This window comes from Fulmarus glacialis, unplaced genomic scaffold (assembly GCF_000690835.1).
Source record: "Fulmarus glacialis isolate BGI_N327 unplaced genomic scaffold, ASM69083v1 scaffold16564, whole genome shotgun sequence".
NCBI lineage: Eukaryota > Metazoa > Chordata > Aves > Procellariiformes > Procellariidae > Fulmarus > Fulmarus glacialis.
Window position 1 is genome coordinate 5,644 of NW_009210073.1, and position 24,035 is coordinate 29,678.

At 39.8% G+C, this 24,035-nt stretch overlaps 1 protein-coding gene across 1 annotated transcript in view; it reads left to right on the forward strand.

Moving 5' to 3' along the window:
- Positions 1 to 24,035, forward strand: part of FNDC3B (fibronectin type III domain containing 3B) — a gene marked incomplete at its 5' end in the record, with an annotated part of 54,800 nt that overhangs the window by 4,146 nt on the left and 26,619 nt on the right. Inside the window, 9 exons of the mRNA XM_009577058.1 lie at positions 1,915 to 2,053; positions 2,580 to 2,651; positions 3,086 to 3,204; positions 4,066 to 4,171; positions 5,878 to 6,050; positions 8,255 to 8,368; positions 10,491 to 10,640; positions 14,458 to 14,738; positions 22,292 to 22,504. Coding sequence (XP_009575353.1) covers positions 1,915 to 2,053; positions 2,580 to 2,651; positions 3,086 to 3,204; positions 4,066 to 4,171; positions 5,878 to 6,050; positions 8,255 to 8,368; positions 10,491 to 10,640; positions 14,458 to 14,738; positions 22,292 to 22,504 — 1,367 coding nt within the window. The remainder of the gene's footprint in view (positions 1 to 1,914; positions 2,054 to 2,579; positions 2,652 to 3,085; positions 3,205 to 4,065; positions 4,172 to 5,877; positions 6,051 to 8,254; positions 8,369 to 10,490; positions 10,641 to 14,457; positions 14,739 to 22,291; positions 22,505 to 24,035) is intronic.

Genomic DNA, 24,035 nt, shown 5'->3' on the forward strand with positions numbered 1-24,035 from the left:
AGCACACCACAAGTCCCGGCTGCTGCCATTGAGGAGGAGACGGTGTGGTTGTCACCAGACGGGCTGCGGCCGGGCTGTCCGTCCCTGCGGCCGGGCTGTCCGCTGCAGAGGCGGCCGCGAAGCCGGGATCCGAGCGCAGCTCCACAAGATGGCGTTCGGCCGCGCCGCCCGGAGCGCTGCCGTCCCTCCGGAGATGGCGAGGAGCTGTCTGTAAGGCCAGCGTCCGCCGTGCTCCCATGTTGCCCATCAGAAATGGTGTCTGGAAGCGGCTTTGTGTCATTTGTAAACAGCGCGGGGAGAGAAGGATGGCATAGGTTTGTATTGATTCAAAAACATTTGGCTTCTGTAGGTCTTAGTACATTCAGGAGCAACAACAACAAAAACTTTACCCAAAGACTCATTTAAATCCTTAAAAACAACTTTGCATATATTCCTTTGTGGGACAGAAGACCTTGTGAAGTTGCATGAAGAACTACCCAAAGAATTGGAAAGTTGTTGCAGTGTCACTCGGAGATGATGCCTTTTAGTTTAGCATTGTAAAAGCTGCTGTGGCTGTCTGAGGGAGAAGGACGGTTAGTGCTTCTCTGCAGCCCTGCTTTCAAACTAAATGCGAATTTTACAAAACTGGGTTGATATCAGAGCAAACTTACAGCCTCGTGTCACCGGCTACAAGCACAACTCTGATCTGACTCAGCACTGAGACGTTCCCTCGTTGCATGCGGACCAGCGTTAATTAGCTATGGAACTTGGGGAAGGATCCCCAAAACTATAAAACAAAACAAACAAAACCAAATGCAGACACCCTAGGATCACTGGAAATTATGTCACATCCCAACAAAGTGTGCGGGATTCTACTAATAACAGATATTAGATTGTCACGTTGTTTCTTTACAATGTGTGCTTACAGAGGAGACATCCTGCTAACATTTTTGATGAAATAAAGGTTGGTTAATTAAAGTGACAATGGTAGTGTAATACACGTTTGTAAAGGCATTTGTTCGGATAGAGGCTGTAGTGACTTGTTTAAAGCGAGCATATAGGCTAGAGAACCTCAGTTACTTTTTTGGCCTTAAAAATTGCAAATTGTTTTCCTCAGACGCCTGTGTTAGGAGAGAGGATAGAAGTGACTGCTCCTCAGAATAACAGAGCTTCCCTAGTGGAAAAGTTCCTGCTAGCTTATATTTACAATTAGCAGTTATAATACATATTTTATTACTCATTTCCTTGGCAGCAGATCTCTGTCCCAGAGACTAGCATGAGCTAATACAGCTCTCAGCAGCCACAAGACATTGGACCATTTGGGGTTTTTTGTACAATCCTGATCTGCTCAGTCTCCTGGCCAGGTCCTCATGTCTTCTCTTAGCCTAGCAGCCTTCTCCCTGAAGTCAGCAGAAGGTGTTCTTGAGTAGAGACGAAGCATTTGGCTGAGAACGCTTTCTTTGTGTGCATCCTGCTCGTTTTGGGGGCTGTAGATTACGCGTTTCTTGTTTGCGTGTCATGCTACTTAAGCTTTTAATTGTGTGATTACTGATACTCTGAATTAATTTGTTTTAAATAGCAGTTTGAAATACCTCCAAAACAAAAATAGCATAGTTATTGTCATAGTTTTCATTTTTTATGAGTAAATAACTGCAAGTCGCCACGTGACTTTTTTTAAAGGGAAAAACAGCAGTGCTCTTATCTTAAACATGTCATGATCTATTGCTAGTGGAGGGAAGGGAAAAATCAATGTGGTTTGTAAAGAAACAACGTGACAATCTAATATCTGTTATTAGAATCCCACACACTTTGTTGGGATGTGACATAATTTTCAGTTTAATGATATTTGTGCAATTACTAAAAGAAGTCTCATGCAGAACTGTCAGAAAAGCAGTTACAGTAAACAATGGTAAACTTGTTGTGGTTTTGTTTCAGCTGTTTGCTTCTAATGTGGAAGGAAAGAGTTCTCCCAGCGAAGTGTTGGTCTGTACAACAAGCCCAGACAGGCCAGGACCTCCAACCAGACCCGTTATTAAGGGGCCAATAACGTCTCATGGCTTTAGTGTGAAGTGGGGTAAGCCAGTTCAGTTTGTCATAGCTTTTTTGGGTCATAATAAATTCACATAAAATTATGTAAACATGTATTAGAACTTAGATTTTTCATGCTGCTTCTCAGTCCTTAATTTTTTTAATATTTTAAAAGATGTGTGGAGGCTTTTAACGTTTTCAGAATCAAAAATGTTGTTTGTTTTTATTGACTAACTTGCACTTGCACTCTTCAGGCTTTTCACCTTCCATTTCATGTCCCATTGCAGCGTCATTCCGGCTGCTTCCTTTATTGATGGGGCAAGCCTCCATGCTGCATCTCTTTCAATGCTTTTTCCGTACACTTTGTTTGTAGCATCATTGTCCAGCCACCTTATTCTGACGCATGCTGAAAACTAACATCTGCTACCCACTTCTGCTATAAATTCCTTGGTGTAGTTAGTGTGGGGGAGTTTGTGGAAGAGAAGGAGCAGAATCAGAAACAAGTTCTGTAATCTTTTTGTTACATTTCACTCCTAATCTTGATTTACTAACAACTTGCCTTATTTTTTCAGATCCTCCACAGGATAATGGTGGTTCGGAAATCCTAAAGTATCTATTAGAGATTTCTCAAGGAAGTCCGGAAGGTAAACTTGAAACAAGTTTTCTCCATTTCAATCCATTATGGCTACTATAAAGAAGTACTGACCCTTTGGGCTATTATTGTTATTATCATTAATGCACTAATGCTTTTGTTGTGTTTGTTTTAAAGTATGCTCTTTTTCTCTAAGACTGGTGGAATTTTAGGTTATAGGGCTGAACCTACTGTTTGATTTGATATTTTTAATATATTTTAGAAATATTTATATTTGTAAGTGTGTGTATATACATATATTTGTATATGTATCTATGTATATGTATGTCTTTAAGCGGGAATAATATTCATAGTAATATTAACACCAATGGCTTTCCCGAAATATATAATTTGTGGAAGACCACATTAAGGATTTTCTTTGCTCCTAGATACTAGTAAACTTCTTGCATTATACTTCTCTAAACTTAGATATATCTCATTTTTTAGCAAATCAATGGGAAGTGGCATATAGTGGATCGGCTACAGAATATACCTGTACTCACTTGAAACCAGGCACTTTGTATAAACTCCGGGCATGCTGTATCAGCACTGGCGGACACAGTCAGGTAAGTATTATTTAACAATAAGGACTATTGGGTTTATATTTTTCAGAGATTTATCTGCTATTTTTGGTAAAAAAAAAATCTGCTTTAAAAAGAAGGTGAATATTTTTCCTGTAGCACAGTAAAGCCACACTGATTGCAGTTAATCTTATGTTGCAAGTTGCTGAATTTTGGAAGTTCTATGTGTACCTGATAGGTTTTATTTTCAGGCAAATTGCAATGTAGTGAGATTCGGTTTCCTCAAAAACAATTTGTAGGTGTTTATACTTACACTAGAAAAGACCATCGTGTTTATCTGATCTGGCCACTTGCTTGAGAAAGACCAGAGACTCTCATGTACATGAGCCTGTACTGACCAAAGCTTGTGAGTGAAGATGCAGTAGGAGTAGTTTGTTCTAACAACTATTTACCTTTCATGTGGCTGAATTCTTCTTTCAATTTTTGGGTTCCATTTTCCAGCCACTGATTCCTGTCATTCCCTTCTTTGATTTAAAATAATTTCAGTACCTACACTTTTATTCCTCCTGCTTTGATTTTTTTTTTTTTTTTTTATTAAAATGATTGAGTACTTTAGGCCTTGATATTATTTTAAAAACAAGGAAAATTAAAATAAAGAACCCCACAACATTAGCCATCAGAGTTTCCTGTGCTACAGTTTTGAGTATGCTAGTGAAAGAACTGTATTAATTGCATTTGTAAGTAACATGCTTGATAGCATCCCCTATCCTTTATATACATTTCTATTACGTGTTGTAGAAAACAGTTGTTGTAGAAAACAATTTCTTGTGCCGCTTTCTAATCATGCCTCACTTTGTAGAAGGTAATCGTACCAGAGAGCTAACTTCAGCTCCTGTTCTCTTCCAGTGTTCTGAAAGTTTACCTGTCCGTACGCTAAGTGTTGCACCAGGTCACTGCCGACCACCAAGAGTTTTGGGGAAGCCGAAGCACAAAGAAGTACAGCTACAATGGGGTAAGCCATCTCACTGTTGAATAGCTTTGATCTTGATGGTTAGTCACTGAACTTGCCTTAACTTTTATTTCTGTTGCTAGACCTTGTGAAAAGTTGCAGTGTATTCTGTTCCCTGGGAAGTACAAAGCAAAGTCCAGTGAAGTCTGTGCAAGTCAGAAATGCAACTTCTCGTCAACTGCTGTGGCTCTGTGCTGGGTTTCTGAACTCAGTTGTCCTCCAGCTGTCCTTTAGGCCTGATACTGTGCTCCCATTTTTGTTTTAGTTAGGACCTGTCTCTGTGTCAGGACTATAAAGCATCAACTATATTAGAATATCTATCCTTTTATTGCAAAAACACTATAGGATTCAAGATCTTTTTAATTCCTTTGCAATATTGACTTAGCAGAAGCGTTTTGCTACTTCTAATATAGGACTTCTCTCAGAAATTTGAGTTAGAACATATTGAGGATTTGAGTTAGAACATATTGAGGGTGGCATTTAAACCCTGATCCACAGTGTAACACCCACAGTCCATTGGCCACCTTGAATTTTGCCAAGGACTTGGATCATGAACGTGACACTAAACTGTCAAAACCGCACATTTTTCAGAATACAACGTACACACCAGTGTCCAACAGATTTTTTTCTTTACTATAATAATCTTGCAGCATCCGAGATTCTTTGTGGCGTCATTCATTAAGCTAAATTCTAGAGCAGTACCATTTCTAACTGACAAAAGTATCTCAACACCAGTATAAAAATTCATCTGTGCATCCAAGATACCATGTTGTTTCCTGGAAGACTGTACCCTTTACAGTGGAGCACTGCTTTTCAGAACCCCAGGCAGGTTGATTCTGTGGTACTGGCATGTAATATAACATGCAAATATTATCAAATATGTTGTTTTCATGGGGAAAAAGGTGCCCACAACAAAACAGATACAGGCAGAGACAACAAATTCAGTTTCCCAAAAAGCTGTTATTCCAAGTGAAGCACAGTGTTTAGATCATTGTACAGAGATTTAGAATCTCATAAATGTTAGCGGTGTGGCTAATAAGGTTCGAGGATGGCAGTTGTTCATACTTTTATTGGGTGTTAACGAGGCTTTGCCAGAAACCCTGTGTATAAGTAGTAGTTTTGGAGCATACATGACCCCCCTCAGCCTGTGTCCAACCATAGCCAGCAGCCAAGATTGGGTCAGACAGCCACCATGTGCCTCCTGATTTCTCCCTGTCCCAGAAAGGGTGTATTCAGCGCTAGTCCCATTCTTCGTGCAGCTTTCAATACCTTTTCTCCTGCCTCATTGAGCAATTTTTTTGCACACACCAGCGCCTTTGATATTGGGGGAGAGAAGCAGAGTAGGTTGTTTTCATCCTCAGAAGAGAATGGTAGCTACTGTGTTCTGCTTAAAAAGTAGCTGGGCACCTCCTGGCATCAAACACAGCTTCCCAGGGTGACAGATCATTGCCTTGGGGGAGCTCCTGCTCTTGCATGTGACGATCTGACCTGGTGAGTGTTTAGGGCTAAGAGGAATTTTATTCATTTGCTTTAAAAATGTCAATCGTACATAGGTGAGATATTGCAGGTAAGGCATCTATCGAAGAGGAAAATCATTGTTGATTGTGTGTGTATATGTGTGTATGTATTTCTGTGGTATGCCGAGTAAAAAATTAATCTTCCTGGCATATGTCCTTATGTTATTAATGAATTATATGATTTCTTTCTAGATGTCCCTCCATCAGAAAGTGGCTGTCCTGTCTCAGAGTACAGTGTAGAAATGACAGAACCCGAAGAAGTTGTTTCTGAAGTGTATCATGGGCCTGATCTGGAGTGCACCGTCAGCAACCTTCTTCCTGGAGCAACGTATCGGTTCCGAGTGAGAGCTTTGAATGATGGTGGGGTACGTGCATTGGCTTTTTCTTGCTGGAGGTGGTACTATGCCTGAGACGGGCAATTCTGGAAAGTGATTGTGTTAGTGCTGGTGATCAGAAAGGTGAAGGGGAGATGGGCAAAAGAAAATGAAGTGAGAAATGCTTAAAGGAACTTCTGAGGAAAAGCTGCAGTTTTGAATCTGGAACTCTCTTAAAAGGAGGTTTCAGGTACTAATATGATTTGACTGTCCAAAATCAGCTGGGCCGAAATGTGCAAAATCCCTGCTGAAAGTCGTATCTGCTTGCAGGGAGGAATCTGTTTATTCCCCTTCCACTGCATTCCTTCTTTTTGTTTTAAATCTTAACTGTGTAAAAACAATTACTGAAAGTTCACTCAGGTATTGATATATTTTGAAGAAAGCTTGCATTCCTAATGATTTTTTTTGTTTTAATTTGAAAAACATACATGCTTTATAGATTTGATTATTTTTTTGTTATATGTTTTCCTTGGAAGGTGTGCCTTCCCAAAATCATCATAAATTCTATCTGATGTCCCCGGAGATCTGTTGAAAGATCTTGGTGATTCAGTGAGGTTTGGGTTGATTCTGCTTGCCTTTGTGAGAGCATCTTTCCAACGTTTTTTTATAAAGGCAGCCCCAGCAACAGTACATGCATATTCATGTGTTTGTTCCTAGGAAATCTTGATGACAAACATAACATAAGGTTTAAAGTTATTTGCTTACAGGGAGAAGTTCTGTTAAAACGTAATTTAGGTATTGGAAAATATGCAAGACTGTAAAACTGTTTTGTCTTAAAAATATCCACTATTTTATTTTTGTGAAAAATGAATTAAATACACATGGAGAGATTGGTTTTGCTTGCTGGAATGAAAACAGTTGCCTACCTGGTAACTTTGGATATATGATACCTTGACTTTTTTTTCCCCTCTTACTTTTTGTCTTTTTTCTTTTTTTTTTTTTCTCTTTTTTTTCTTGTTTTGGCAAAACAGTGTTTAAAGTTGCAAAGCATTTCTAGCCCCCCCCCTCTGGGGGGGCTGGTTTTGGTTTGGTTGGAGTTTTTTTTACCAGATGCAAAATGGGGGCAGGAGGGCAGGTGTTCTTTACCAGATGCAAACACCTTTCTTCCTCCCATTAGGTAAAGAAAACAGCGGAAGTCAATAAATGAGATTTTTTTGAAGTGTGCATTCTTTGTAATTCAAACACAGCGATCAGTGTTAGCCTTTCTCGATAGCACAGATACTGACACGTCTGTTGAGACGTTTTCTGGGGTTCGTAATTTCAGTGTTGTTTAGCCTTTGTAGTGGCTCATTTTTCTCATACTTGCTAGTATTGCATTCCAAAATAAGTAAATATCAGTGCTTTTCCTCTAATTGCTTCCAGTGAAGTTCCTTTGTTCTGAAGAATGATTTCTAATTAGCCTGGGAATGTGCTGAAAAACTTTATTATCCCACTCAAGTGGCCTCAGAAAGGCTATTTCCACTGTTACCTCTCGCGCTGTTGGCTGAACCTAGTTTTCCAGACTCTTGAAGTTTGCCTTTTCTTTTGCTAATATGCATTTAAATTATTCTCCTGCCAAGGGCTCAAAAGTTGCCTGAGCAGCTGGCTTAGCTGCCTGTGGAGCTAAGCCATACACGGCGTGTGTGCAGCGTGCCGCTGCATGTTGAACACTGCTGTTAGACACCCAGGCTGGGCTCCATCACATGCTATCCTTTTATAATTAACACATGGCAGACATTTTATATAAAAGAAGCTGCATTTGGACTCCAGTATGTGCTTTACTGTTGCTGTGCACCTCCTTACATCCACGAGAAGCCAGTTATGCCAGGCTATGGCACAGACATGCGAACACATTACTTTAAGGTAAGGTAGAGGGGTACAAACTGTTCCTCAGTTACTCTGCGGCTGAGTGCACGTTCTCACTCTTGGGTAAATTGGAGGTGGCTTACGCTTGCCTGGGCACTCATCACCGCACAGAAGGGTGTACATGCTGTCTGCTCGTACCTGAACTTACCTCACGTTTTAACTTTGCAGTAATTTACGTGGTCTCATACTGAACTCTGATATTTGGTGCTGAGTGTCGGAAGCCCCGTCTATCTTTGAGAAAGTTTATTGCATTGAAAAAGTTTCTGTGTGCTGTTCTTGAAAAGCCTTTGAGGAATGTGAGATAGGTGTATGTCTATATATTAATGGACAGATACCTTGTTCCCCTCTAGTACGGGCCGTATTCGGAAGCTACAGAAGTCACCACGGCAGCAGGACCGCCTGGCCAGTGCAGCGCACCTTCCCTCTCCTTTCTGTCTGACACACGTGTACTTGTAAGCTGGGAGGTAAGTCAGGTGTTTAATTTCCATCTTGCTTATCCAAACTAATATGGTCACCGCAAAACTTGAAAGCTAGCTTGAGAGCTATTCAGTGGTTTGGAACTTTTTTTTTGTGCAAGAAAACGATATGCAGAAACTCTTCTATCGTAGAAAATCATCTTCTCTACTTTTCTCTTTAAAGAATTGCATAAAGTTGACATGAGTCATCCAGACCAGGATTCAGACACCAGGCTTCCTACGCTGGCGTCAGATGATAGAGCGCTGGTCGGGTACCCGTGCTCTCTGCAGGCTTTTAGCGTGTCAGAGTGTCCTAGGGTGGAGTTGTGAAGGCAAATATTTGATTTTGGCTGAAGCTGGAGTCTCTGATATGAAATTAACTCTGCACAAATGCTTATGATACAGGTTTTTTTCCTCAAAAGTTGTTTGTCTCTTCCCCAAATATTTACTTTTCTGTGTGTTCCTTCTCCATTCTCCAGGGTCTTAGACATTGGACTCTTAAAATAAGTCTTAGCTGAAGTGCTGAAGGGTTGATTGGTGTCATTAAAATTGTTATGTAATTGAAGCAGAAAGGAAAGGATGTTGTCCTAAATAAAGTTGTGATATGGAGCGATGGGGCTGTAATTGTGCCACAGACTTTCTTTGAAAACCTAGCAGCTGTTCCAGCCCTGCATCTGTCAGGTCCCTCCACAAAAGGATGCCCTTGTTGAGAAAAAAGTTATTAATGTTCACGAGATGCTCAAATAAATTGACTGTGCTAACAACATATCTAGGTACAAAAGTAATCTGAGTTTAATTTTATAATGAAACAGGTGCGTTTGGTGCAGTTTGGAGGTGTTTGCAACATTTTGTGATGGTAAGCTAGAAGTCGCACTGAAGCTTTTAAGTGTTAAAGTGTTACCTTTTAAATGAGTGTATGGACAGGCATTTGCTCTCCCCAACCATGAGCGAATGCAGCAGTGTTTCTAGTAGGCTCTGTATTTATATGCCGGATATATTTGTTTATGCTGGCTAAAAATGAAGCTGTGGATGGAGTAATGTGGTTTGCAATGGTTATGTTTTCTTAAAGAGTCTGTCATTTTTTGGCTGATAGGAATATGAAAGAAAAACGGCAAATGACTGTGGAGTTTTTTGTCTAGCTAGAGAGCATACCACGGTGCCTACTATGCCTTTTTTACACATTGTTTTAAAACACTGGCTTAGCAGTTCTGAATGCTCCTACTGAACTAGCTGGATGCTCAGAGGCAGAGCTAGAGAAGCCCATGTGCATGTGCAGGGTGGTCATTGTGGCGTGCAGCAATGCTCTGGATCCTTTTACTGGAAGTTAGACCTTGCATGCTGTAATTGCAGTCTTTGCCATATCCTAGACCACACTTCTGCACGTAGAGCAGTGATTCCCCGAGCTGCTCCAGTCCACACGGTACAGCTCTAGGTAGTTCTGGTAAAAATACTTTGTTTTGGGAACCGTGCCGATATGCCTGCGCTAGCTCACCTCCACAAATTCAGATACTTATTCTGTGTTCCCCTAGACTTCAGGATGCTAAAGGGATTGCTGAGGACATATGGATCCTGTAGGGGTCTTCTTGTGGACGTTAATGTACCCAGGTCCTCACTCCATGTCCCATACTGGGAGCATTAGCTTGATGGGTGACTTTCACTGAAAACCTCAGACAAGATCCTCGCTTGTTGAGGTTTCTCTTTTCTCAGTAACACGAGTAATTACTTCAGGCTTGAAGGCTAGCTCTTCCAGGGCGGTGTTTTGATCAGTCAGCTAGACTAGGCTGGATTGATGCTTTTTTGTGTTCTCCATGGTTGTGTGTCTGACAAGCCAGTGGAGAGACAATTTATTCCTGAGTGTCCTGATGAAAAGCAAAGTAGCTGTGTACACTTTCTCATTTCTCTGAATTTCTACCAGGTAATTTTTGTGCAGAATTGGCCTGTTTCAGTAACCTATTAGGGAATATAAATTCAGCGCGTTTCCATTTGCAGCCGTAATGGTGTATTAATGGTGTATTAATTTAAAAATAAGGTGTTGGGTAATTTTTCCGTGTACTTTATTCCTTACCCAGCGAAACATGGAGATCTGAAGTGCTCATTTCTGAATTGAACCACATAAATATTTGTGTTGCAGAGTCCTGAATGTTCTGGTGCTGACATCTCTGAATACAGATTGGAGTGGGGAGAAGATGAGGAATCTCTACAACTTGCGTATAACGGCACAGATACCTGTTTTGAAATAAGTGAATTGTCAGCGGCAGCGCATTACTGCTGTAGGCTACAGGTATGGAAGTTACGAGGTTTTGCATGCATTGCAATCTAAGATGTAAACAGAGTTTCCTTCCACTGTGTTTTTATTTTTATCATTAGCCACTATCCAAGTTAGGTGCTCTGTAAGTCAGAAGGAATGTACGTTTATTTTAAATAATGCAGACTGTTGCTATATAACTGAACAGTTTAGATTCTGCATAATTCAAAGTGATAAACAAGGGAGTTGGTATAACTTTCAGCTCTCGAAAATTGCTCTCGTGTGGTTTATTTTCAGTGAATAATGCTTTTAACAGCCACCTTGCCCTCTGATATTAAAACAAAATGATAATGTTTTAGACAATTTCAAAAAAAATTAATTTTTTTTTGGTAATGAGATGTAAATAACATCTACCTCCCAACTGGATGTTGAAGATTCCCCTAGCTTAACTAATAAACTTCAACATCTGCTTCATTTATCAAATAAAGCCAACCAGCTGAGTAGATTCCTATGTATATAGGAGGTGGTAGCTGCCAGAAAGTGAGTCCTCACCTTTACCATTTTGTCTCTTAGATTTGTAAGATTGGATTTCATATAGAGTCTCTATATGACTTCTTTTTCTTTGATCTCTTTCTCTCCTATTATTTTCAGTAAAAAGTAACAGTTAAAATATTTCTTACATATATATATGAAAATAAAAATACAACTTAGAATTTCTCCTTTATGTCTACTGAAAAATAAATGGAAAGTAAAGTAAGTGGGAGTGAAATAAAAATGTTTTTGCCCAAGATACTCTTCCACAAGATTTATTTGTATGTGAAGGCAGAATACCACCAGTAATCCAACCAAAAATTCATGTACCCACCCAGCTGGCAACGCGTGGACCACCCAGGGTCATTTCTTTGATCAAGGACAACATGCTTCTGTCGAGCGTTTCCTTCTTAAATTTTTTTAAACAGGACTTCGAATTTTTTCCTTTTTTTTTTTTTTTTACAAAGTAGCTTTCGAGCAGCTGGCCAACAGCCAAGGAGCTAGGGCCCCACACCTCTGAGTACACTCAACTGTATTTTCTGACTTGGTCATAGCTGGCCGTATACCTTGCACCGGCACTGTTGGGGAAGGTGAATTGAAAGAGCGTGTGTGAGTGGCTTGGAAGTGTGAGCCAGAAAGTGCCTCTTGTTTGCGCAGGAGGGGAAGCGTTCAGCGTCCGCTGGGCAGGGAGGAGACTGTGAGACCACTTCTGCGGTGGGCGACGGGGAGCTCAAGGAGATTTTCATGTTAAAAATGGAAACAGCCAGCTGAATAGCATCTTTGATTTCGAGTGGGCGTTCATTTTAAATTACGTGCCCCAAAAATGTTGCACAAATCTACCCAGTTTTTAGCACAGCCAATATAATTTAATCCATAGGCAGAAGTTAAGTGAAAAGCACAACAGCACTAAGACATTTTATTGAAGTCCATCAGTGACCCATGCATTACTTTCTAGAGCCTTCATCTTCTAGATCTGATCTGTGTATTATATGGAGAAGAATTTGTTATATGATACACTGGAACATTGAAACAATTAAAAGAAAAAAAGAATAAAGTATGTATAGCAGACAAAGAAGAAAAGTTAAATAGTTTCAGAAATTTTAGTCTTTTTTTTAACTAAAAAGGAGATAATAATAGCTGTTTTTCTTATCTGTTAGCAGCTTTAACATAAAAATCTTTCTTTTATTTTTTAAAAATAAAGATTGCCCAAACCACATTTACTCTGCCTCCTAATAAACACACAGTATTGCAATCTCAACCTACAGTAACTCAATAAAAAGAGAGAATTGAGGAATCAGGCATATATAACTGCAGGGCAGACAATTTGTCTTTACTGTTGCTCAACTTTTTTCCTGTAATGAATATTCCAGAAAACAATGTGGCTTCTGCAAAGGGAAATACTGTGTCATTTTTGGGGAGTGGGGAAGTATCTAGGAAGCACAGAACAACGAAAATTCCCATCAGTTATGATGATAGGATTGTCCAATAAAGCAGTTAAAAGCACCACTAAAAATAAATTGCTTGGAGCAAGTTACAGATTGCCAAACACTGGTGTAGAGGCAAGACAAATAATATCATTGGCAGACCACAAAACAAGGCTCACTCTTAACAGCTCTAGGAGCGCTTCACTAAATAGAAGATGTCCCTGGAGCAGGATTTGTTTTGAAGGGCTTTTTAAAGGCTGACAAATCTAACTTTATTACCTCTTTCTTCAATTGAACAAAACGCCTCCTGGAAAAACAGAAGCATGGCTTTGTGTTTGTATTATGCATAGCAGAAATAAGTTATTCACTACAGTTAAGCATAGATAAGAAATCAAACAATTGTTTGACATGTCCTTTCCTTGCCATCGTAGTCCTACTGGCAACATTATAAACCCAGGTTTTCTAATTAATTGTGATCTGATGGGCGACACCGGGTTCACTTTTCCAAATGCAAAGGAAATGTGGATGGTGGACGATGCTAGGCAATGTCAAAAGCTGCTTTTGAAGGTCTGGACCTCCTGTAGCTCAGCCTGTACCATAACATGCTATCATAAGCTCTCCACGCACCTTGGGGGCTAGCATCATGCGGGCTGTATCAGGAGGAACCCAGCTAGCAGATCAAGGGAAGGTGGTATTGCTCGTTACGTGCCATTCTGGAATACCGTGTCCAGTTTTGCTCCAGGCAGAGGTTGAAATAGAGATGTTCAGATGAAATATAAAGAAAAAAGTTATCACTGTGCAGGCAATTAAGGATTGTAACAGTAGTCCAGAAGGGCTGTGCATTCTCCATCCTTGGAATTTTTCAAGACCCGACTGGACAAAAGCCTGAGTAACCTGGTCTGTATTCAGCTTTGACCCTGCGTGGAGTAGCAGGTTGGACTAGATGTGTCCCAGGGTCCCTTCCAGCTTGCATGGTTCTGAGATTGTGTGCACAGGAGCTAGTAATAATCCTGAGGAGGTAATATTAAGTTATTTCCTAGGCCATTCCAATGCAACATATACAGCATTTGCCACTGACTGAGCATCAACTGATAAAAAACCAGGTCTGTACAATTGTGCGATGTTGAGCTTGCAAAGACGACAGCCTCTGTATTAATGAGCAGAAGTGGGCCAGATTTTGAAACTTGGTTTCCACTGGGATCCCGGATCTATGAGTCGAGATGAGAAGCTTGATAATTGGTTGCTCCTCTCTTGTGAAAACTATTGAGCTATGTGCTTTGGTGGTGGTTTGCTAGTGATTTGTGACTTCTGGGGAGATCTGAGTCATAGACTTAATGCCATGCTGAGATCCTATATTCTTATATAAGAAACTTTTTAGCATGAAATTAGCTATCCATTCTCTGAGTTAGGAACCAGCGTAGCTCTCAGCAAGCCAAATGCCCCTTATGTCGAGGGGTGCTCTGCTTGCGTAAAGCATCTGATGTGGACTCTGCAGTATACTGACGATTTTATACAGGGCGGCTCAACAATTTCAGGTAGCCAGTTTGCTGAACAATGTGATGTCACCTGTCGCTGACAGCGTGACTGTGACATTTTCCCTTACTAAACAAAGTTTGCTGCCGATAAAAAGGTTACTGGTAAGTGTGATTAAATAGCTATTAGGGAAAAGAGAAAAATTCTCCAATTTATCTGAGAGATACTCCTGAGTAACAAAGGAAGATATTAATTGCTCTAGTACAGGTAGAGGGTATGAGTCATGCTTTAGGGAATAAGCCAGCGGTGCATATCCTCTGAAGAATCCATGCAACTTTTTCAGGCTGCACAGTTCATTATTATGAACTCGATAGACGTGTGAAAGAGAACACATATCCTGTAAAAATATTTTTTTTAACACACAGGCTATTAACCAGGCAGGAGCTGGACCCTACAGTGACCTGGTAACCTGCAGAATCCCAGCATCTGTGCCTGATGCAGTCTCTACACTTTCCGTGCTGGAGGATGAGCACGTGGATGCCTGTCAACTCTCACCCTCTGTGTGCCTTGTACTGAACTGGGAAGAACCATGCAATAACGGAGCTGAGATTACGTCGTACAACATTGACCTGGGTGACATCAGCATTCCAGTAGGAAATGTTACAAGTTATGTTATCGATGATTTGCTTCCAGAAACCTCATACCGGTGAGTACAATTTTTTTGATGTGGTACAGAGCACTCAGGGTGAGATCACACAGAGGGGATAGCAATTTGCACGCAATGAACTTTTATTTGTTCAGCTATTGTTCAGCTGTTTTATTTGTACAGCTATTTTTTGTTTCTAGCATGTGGAGATTAATTAAAAGATAATCTGAATTAAAAAATAATTTCTTTATATTGCTTTATATTGCTTCAGAGTCTAAATTTCTAAGTGACATTGCCAAAATTTTATTATTATTTTAATGTTCAGGCTTATGTTTTTTCCCTAATTGCTCATTAAAAAAAAAAAAAATATGGTTCCATGCAGGCAATGAAGAGCAATACAGCAGAAGATGTGACAAAAGAAATTCTATTTTAAGTACTGTTCTAATAACTGAAATCTGATTGCACAGTTGTAAAATCAGATGTGGCACAGACCTTCTGTAACATTTTTCTTTTTTTCCTCATATTCAAGGTCACAATCCTACAGGTCTTACAGAATTTAAATGAAAAGTTCATTTCTCAGATTTTATCATGTACCCAAAAAAGAACTTCTTGTAGCAAGTATACAAATATACTATATTTGTATATGTAAGTATATTAGAAGTTATTTAAAGCAAGGAACATAATTGCTTGCAGTGCCTAGTACAGTGATTCCTGATCTTTGCATAGAATACCCAGGTTTTAAAACCATGTAATAAAAAATAAAGATGTAGATCTATTAAAAAAAATATATATATATCTCTGGCAATCTGAAAAAAGAAGGCCAAACAGGAATTTGGTGATTCAGAACCCCTCCATTCCAGATCACTCATATAAATCCAGGAAATGTGACTACGTTATCGCTGTCTCCAGTTCTTCAGTAACTTGTAACGCTATGATCCTTTTTGGCAAAGGCAGTAATGAAGTATAAGCTTTTTCTTGTCGTCTTCTGTGTTTATTTAAGATCCCAGTTTTGTGGTCAATTTAAGCTAGCATTGCTGTCAAAGGAAGCCTCTTCTTCCCTCCTTGTGTTGTCTCCTCTTTTGTGCCAGTGAAGTGCTATCGCGCCATTCCAGGCTGGGAAAACTGGTCTTAGTGAAAACTAACCGTATTTTTCACCTTGTAAATGGGTAGAGAGAAAGGAAGGCCGCCTAGCAGACATGCTAGCCTAAGCTAGTTTAAGGTATTTGTGAAAATACTGCACATGAGTAAGCTGCACAAGGGTTTGAGCCAATTCAGATTGCTGTTGTCACGCTTCTGACCTACCTCCCATCTCCGTGTTCTCCCTCTCACTCTCCCTCTTTCTCACTCTCTGCCTTGCATCAGCACTTGTGCTTATGTGATCTTACTGTAAGCCAGACGAGGGAACCCAACTGATTGAAGACTAATCAAAAACCTAATAAAACTAACAAGAAGTTGGAAGAGTTTGTCTGTTGACTGGCTACCCAGCTGTGGAACTGCATCACCTTTGGGCAGTCTCGTACTCCCTGGTTTCTCCTCATATGTTCCATCAAGAGTCAAAACAGCTGAAGCAAAATGTGACCTTTGAGCAATACAGTCAAGACAGCCAGAATGGACCATCTGAATTCTTCCCTGAAGTCCTTCTTCTTCGGTCTCTTGTTTAGCTAGTTCTTGGTTGTCTACAGCTTCCTTTATGGAAATGTCCTTGTCTTCAAAGCCTGGAAATGGAGATACGGAATGAAAGGATGGGCAGGACGTTTCTCTTCTTTATAATCATGCTGCATCTTGTCCGTGAAGCTCTTACTTCTGCTACCGTGAAAAGAGTTGTTACACTGAGATCATACTGGTGGGGTTTTTTTTGCGTTCTTACTTCGTTATTTTGTAAAAAGCACCATATTAAATCACGTATTTTCAGTCAGGGAGTCTGCTTGTCTCTGATCCAAATGAAAAAGCTAAAGCATAAGCATTAGCTGCAACTGTTCTAAATATTGTTGTAAGACTAAGTTCCTACCAAAAAAAAAAAACATTATTGTGAAGAGCACAAACCAGTAGATGACTAATCAGAAGTAATAATATATGAAAGCTCTTTTATTTATTAAAACAATAGAAAGAAACGGCCAAATCTTGCATCTCGTGCCTGTCAGGGCAGACAAGTGACTGGAGTTGAGTTGCAAAAGCACCTCATCTATAGTTTTAAGTATTTTTCTGCTAATAAAAGCAGACATGTCAAAGTGGTTTTGCTATCGATCGTTAACTCTTTCATTGATATTTCTTCTTCAAGCCTATCTTGACAGCTGTCTTTCATCAGGGAACGTCTGTGCCCTGATAAATGTATCCGTAAGAAACATGTTTATCAAGCTGTATGCTAAAAGGTGGTGGGTTTTTTGCCCTCCCTGTTTTCATCAGAAGAGTGTTTCAGAACACCACTGATCTCATTCTCTAAATTTGTTCACCAATGTTTTTTTCTTTTCGTGTCAACTTTGTTTAATTCAACTAGCTCTTCTCTCTCTCAAGTGTTTATTCCCTGCTGCGTTTAAAAGCAGTGAACATGTTTTCTTCCAGGCCTTGTTTTTCCTAGACTAAACAAGCCAAACACTACTGGGTCTGAGACTCTGAACTCTCTTGCCAAAGTTTCAACAGAATTTGAAGTAAATCAGCAGTGGGCTTACATGTTTTAGTTGCATTGGAATTTCACTGTCAATGTTTTTGTGGGAACCCGAAATTGAAAGCAAAGCTTGGTTATTATGAATCCACCAAGTCCAAAATTGGAAAGGAACGTTGTTTCGCATAGCGGTGTGATTCTAACAGCGTGTCTATGTGTGTCCACCCCGTTGGATTTGTTAGCTTAGGTCTGGCATTGCTCTGCTGCTTCCAGCTTCTGTGTGGGAATGGCCATAGACGAGCAACTCAAGTATACACCGAGCAAACTCCGGGCTCTTTGTGGAGGTGGGCTCAAAGCTGACAAGTTTCATGGTTTCTGTGTCTTAGTAGCAAATCCAGCCAGCATGCCACGAGAAGGATTTGCATCCCAAAATACATTCAAGGCAGGAGGAACTGGGGCATGCCTCTGTCGTGCTGCTAATGGCCAGCCTAGGGCTGGTTTCAAGAGGACTTCTCCAATGTCAGACGCAGACCAACACTCCTGTTGCAAAAAGCAGATGCCTCACAAAAGCACTATGTAAACATCGTTGCTGGTGAGCAGCTGCAGAAATATGTCTGAGAGTTCTGCATCTTTCCATTTTATTGACATAGCCATGAAGCTCTGGAAGCTCTAATTATAGGGTAATAATACTTGGACTGGTTTTCTGTGAACTGATGTAACTAGAAGTGACTTAATAAATATTCCACAATAAATAAGTATTCAACAGTAATAGAAATTCCAATTTTCTGTTACACTCTGTTCCCAAGCTTCACTTAATGCTTTCCATACATAATTGTGCTGTGCTGTTGAGATACTTCACTGCAAAACAACTTCCTACTTTTAAGAATGCTTATTTTCTTCTGACGTTACATAGTTTACAGAAATACAGAATACATAGTAACCTTATTAAATTTTAATAGCAACACTTAATTTCAATTCTGTTCAGGAATAAAAATTCTAGACACTTTAAATTTCTAAATTATATCGAGGAAAAGATCTTCCAAGATGAAGAGATCATGGATGCTCAAGTTAGCAATGCTTACGTGGGTTATAAAACAAAATTTTTGCTTCAGATTGTAAAACTAAGTCTTGTTCCAGCCCCAGAAGTGTGCAGGCTGAGTGGGGATCTGTGGGCCTGGCTTGTCCTGGGGGCTGTGTTTGATTACCATCCATTACGTTCAGGCTGCTGACGATGGTGGAGCGTGCTGCTTCTCCTCCCTTTTGAAGTCCGTGGCATTTTAACTCCCGCAGGTTTCCACAGGCACTTGTATTGCAATTGGTGGCATTCCGCTTATGGGAACTAGCGAATCAAACCCTTCTCATGTCAGACTCTAAGATTAATTCAAAAGTAATTTTTCAGTTTGTTGGAATACTATACCAAGGATTTTGTGACCAATCTGAAAATAGCATCCTGTTTAGTGTGTTTATTTTCCTGGGTCAAGAATCTTACAAGATAGAATGGTCTGTTAAAGATCTTTCAATGGTTTCTAAATTTGCCTAGTCTGATTTATTTTTTTCTAATTGTTTAAAAGATGCAGTGGGAAAATGTGAGAATGAATACAAGTATTATTGGTCCAGGGTCTGCAGAATTAGGTACTATCCCTAAATATAGTCTTTACGTTTTCAAAAACCTTTGTTTTCAAATTGTGATTGTCAGATTTTAAAACTACCTTTCCAAGACAGTGTTTGGGGTATTTTAACTTAGAAACCATTAGTGAAAAAGTTGAAAGGAGTTCAGGAAGTGGTTTTATTGCAATTATTTCTACATGTCTATATACTACTTCTACACAAAAAAAAAGAATTTATTTTTCCCAGTATCGGTTCTGTAAACAGTAATTGGTTTCCACTTAATTGTGGAAGTTATCTCACCCCCTATGGCTGTGCCACCCAGCTGGAAGAGCTCAGAGTGTCACAGGCTGGGGCAGGGACATGAGAAAGCACCTGAGCTGGAGCAAAAATGCTGCAGTACAGGGTGTTCTCCCACCACCATGGGCTCTCCCTCCTCCTCCAGATGGTCCTCCTCTCTCCCTGTTCTTTTTCCTTTCTTCCTTCTCCCTTTCCCTGTGGACATTTCCAAGGCCTAATATCCATTGAGGAGACGCTGCTGTGGTTCAGAGGGAGGTGAGAGCTGGGTCTGGGTTACACTGCCATGTGCCCAGAAAACCGAAAAGTTGCTTGTGCGTGTTTGACAAAGCTCGGGACCTGGGGATGGCAGTGGCAGTTCACAAAGAGTCGTCTGGTGGTGTAATCAGCAGAAAAAGGGTAGCCACATCCAGCTGTGTTAGAGTCAACTACATCAATTCTTGCTTTCCCAGTATCATCATTCGTCTGGAAGGATGCCTGTCTCTATTTTAAGGCTTAAGAGTTTCCATCAGTCTTACTGTGCTCCAAAGTCAAGAAGCGGTGTGGGGGGGGTGCATATCTCCGTGTTACAGAAGGTGGGAGCAAGAACACCATGCAGCAGATGAAAGCAACAACAAATGAGGGAAGAAGAGACACATTTTTACCTTGTGCAAATACCTGGCAAAGGGAAGACAAGTAAATGCAGATGCATGGTCATGCACATATCTAAAAAGCATACCTATCGGCTTCTGCTTAAGAAATGTGGTGTGATATTTGAGAGAGATCCGTTTTGCTCACTGCTTGTTTTCAAGTGTGGGAGCTGCCATTTGGAAATGAGTTAAAGTTATGATGCTTGAGGACAGGAGAGGCTTTGTTGTTACTTTGGATAATACAAAACAAACCAAAAAAAAAAAAAAGGCTATATACTCGAGAGCGTGGTGCTGTAATCAATCTACGAAAAAGTAGTAGCATTTTGTAATGTCGCTGTTACTGTTTATGTGTGTATGCTAACGGATAACTTCCCAGAATCTAGTAAAATTCAGGCAGTTTTAACTTTTTTTTTCCCACTTGAAAGACCATTAAATTTTAATGTAATGACTCTTCAATCTGAAGCAAACCAATAACATAATATGAAATAAGATCAATACCTATATTAATTACACTTCTTAAGATACTAGAAAAGCCTTTTGTTCTTTTTATGTCAAATGCTTGTATGCAGCAGTTGAAGAGGCTCCCGCTAGATCTTTCTTCATACCATCCGCCATTTGGGAGGAAGAGGATGAAACCACCGTTGTATAGTGTTCTAAGGTGCTCAGGATGCATTTCCTGAAACCAAAAGGCAGGTTAAAAGGAAAATGCACCTCCCTGCCAAGCAATACTTCACCCTTGTTAATGGCTAGGTCAATAAGCAAAGGTTTAACCACATGACTGTGTAAACACAGTGTATTCTTACAGTGTACAGTTACTTTAGCTGCCTAATCAGTAGATAAGGCTCTATTATTTTGCAATATGTTTATTAATCACTTAACCCTTTTTGGTCTTGAAATTGCAGAAAATATCGTTTGGGTTTTTTTAATGGGGAATATTGTTCTCTGGAGGGTTTTTCTCGATCAGATTAACTCTAGCTAATCTTTTTCTAATGGTAGAGCTGAAAACTTGCTGTTCAAAGCAAAGTAATTTTTCATATGTTGTTTATATGAACTTACATCACTTTATGTACTTCAATCAAAAGAAGTAGTTATGCCAACCAAAGATAGTTCTATTTATCTTCTGCTTCCTCTGAAGCAGGCAGTCGTAAGGGTATACCAGGTTCTGCTCTTCTCTCTTCTCCCCCTGCCACCTTCCCCAGGGACTTCTGGCTTCTTGGTGACTGATAGTTTTGAGAAGCAGCAACACTTCTGGTAGAGAGTCTTTTCCCATGAGAAAATACTAGGCTGCTGTGCACAGGATTTCCAAAGTAAATGGTACTCATCCAGCTATCTAAACTAGGGTGAAATATCTAAAAAAACTAATTAGTTTGCCCATCCTGTTTTCTCTTATTTTCACTTTGATTTAACAAACTTTTGAAACCTTTCGGCTCGTCTGTACCAATATTTCTGTTTACACAGTCCTCAAAGCTCTTTCGAAATGCATATTTCACATTTTTGTTATGAAGTTATTGCTGATTTTACTATAGTAAAAGACTACTACTCTTCATTCCTTCCTATGAGCAGATTCTCATTGTCCAAATTATTAAACTAAGGTGCAGACAGATAAGAGAAAGTGACAAAGCGGAAGCCAAGAGTCATTATCTTGAGAAAGAAACAGAATTTAGAATACTGGCTCAGTCTTAAGAACATTTCCAAATTAAAACTTCTGTGACTAGGTAGGTGGTCTGCTTTTCTCTTCTTCTAAATGTCCTTAATGTGATTCAAATGGCTCAAGAGCTTTTGTGCATCTTGTGAGACTGACTTGAGTCCAACTTTTATTTGATCTAATAGATAGCTCACTGATGGTTAATACTTCCACAGTTTGTGTAAGGCGTGTAGAAGGTTTGTGGATTTAACCTTCTCGGTTAGCTCTTCCCAGTAGAGTTTCACGTACTTAAATAGTGTGCTTTGTGAGACGCTGCACACGCTGAAATAATACTGTTCTTTGGTCTTCAGAGTTATTTACCAACATGGAGATGGGTTTCATGGCAGTGACACCAATGCTTTCACTTAATGATTTCACCTAAATTAGTCCATGACCTTTGTTAGACAACCACAACACACTTCTGCATTTTATTTATTCATAGTTACAGGCTTCATGTTTTCCTGGTTGCACTTGTATCTGTGCTGCTGTCCCTTGTTCATGTGGTTAAAGGGACTGCCATCAGGTTCTGAGATTGCTTACCCAAATCTTCCCCCCTCTGCCTTACTGCATTTCTTGATATCTTCACTGCAGCTCTTACAATATACACAGAATGATAATACTTGTTGTTGACAGAGCCTTTCATTTTGCCAAAGCAGAGCACTGGTAGCTGGGAGCGGGCACTGTGTTGGTGACAGAGCAGTCAGGTCCAGAAGGCTGTTTTGTTTTTTGAGACTTTTTTATACCAAGAACCTCGTGAAAGCGCTTTTTTTAACATTTACCTTTTTGTTGTTCATTTTAGGATCAGGATCCAGGCTGTCAATGAAATCGGAGCTGGACCATTTAGCCACTTTATTAAAGCAAAAACCAGGCCGTTACCACCCTTACCTCCTCGGTTAGAGTGTGCTGCAGCAGGTCCTCAGAGCCTGAAGCTGAAATGGGGAGACAGCAGTTCCAAGCTTCATGCTACCGATGACATGGTCTATATCTTGCAGATAGAAGACAGAAATAAAAGGTAAGAGATACGAATCTTTTCCTTGTGTTAATGAACATGAATTCTGGTTCATCATAATGCTGTTGTGAATCACGGCAAAAAAAATGTTGTTTTCCTGATTACTTCATACCTACAAATGTATACAAAATACTGTTTTACTGGGGATTCTGTGCCTGTAGTCTAACCGAGCAAATTACGTAACAAAGCTGTTAAAGTTGTTATAGAAAAACCAAAATCAGTGCTGTACTTGTTGACATTTTAGCAAAACGCTGGCCCCTCTGCCAATAAAAGTTCATACCAAGTTTCATGGTCATAGTGCTTTACCCTTTGGAATATACAAAACAAAGATATTGCACCCAGCATGCTATGTGCATTAATAAAACAAACGGTTACAAAATCAGAGATCTAGGAAAGGCAAAACTTAGCAGAACAAGGTTTTTTGGGTAGCACGATGGTCAGGATTTTACAGCTGTAATATTTTGGAGCATTAGAAAATAGGAGCTTGGCATCAGCTTGGTGGCTACACAACAATTATGAAATAAGGATGCAGAAAAGCTCATCCACCATGTTTCACTTCCCTAAAATTTTTTTCAAAGCCATGAGAGCTTTCGGTGTGCAAGAAACACAAAAATGAACGTTAAACAGTCAGTGCCTAGCAAAAAGTATTTTCCCATGCAAACTTTGTATGGGGAGATTAGATAATGTGGCTCCAAAGTTGTGATGAGATATATTCAATTAAAAAAAAAAGGAAGCAAGGAAAGACAATACGTGAGTATTGCCTAACAGTCTGAGCTCTTCAATGAATAAATATCATAGATGGCTCATAATTTACTAAGAAACACTCTCAACTAGTTTAATTAGGTAAAATAATTGACGTATCAAGTAGATAATCCTTAGAGACCTTCGGTACAGATCATAATTTGGTGTAAATTAGCATGATTCCTTCAATTTAAATAGAGCTGTGCTGAGTTTATGCCAGCTGAAGATCTGGCCCAAAAGCTCTAATTGTAAGTAATAAACCCACCATGAATAATGCCTAAATACCTCCCAGTATCTCAACTGTACTGATGCAGAGAGGGTATATGCTCGTCTGTATTAATACTGAGAGGTGTCCAATGAATATAAATGCCCATTTGGAAGTCTGACTGATAAAAACAGTTTCTTCAGAGTGCAGTGATGCTTGGCAGGAGCCCATCACCTGCAGCAGCGTGTGATCAAGTCAGCTCTAAGGAAACATCCAGCAGGCTTCTTTTGTTTGCTTTCATGTAGCACTGCAGGTAGGATGCTGAAGAACTGTAAATTGTTTTAAACCTTTTTGTGTTGGAGAAAATAGTAAGTTTCCTTGTAAGAATAAAATATGTTACGTTACCCAGCAGCAGAGAAGGAAGGCTTTTTTCCCCTTTGCTTTTGCACAAGGCTTTAGCATCATACTTTGCTTTTGCACAAACTTTCCCACTGCAAATGGTCTATTAAGGGCTGTTAATTAGGAGGAATTTGAACTTGTTACTCTGCTAGGTCTTCTTAGCTTTAAATTTGGCTTATAGTCCATGTG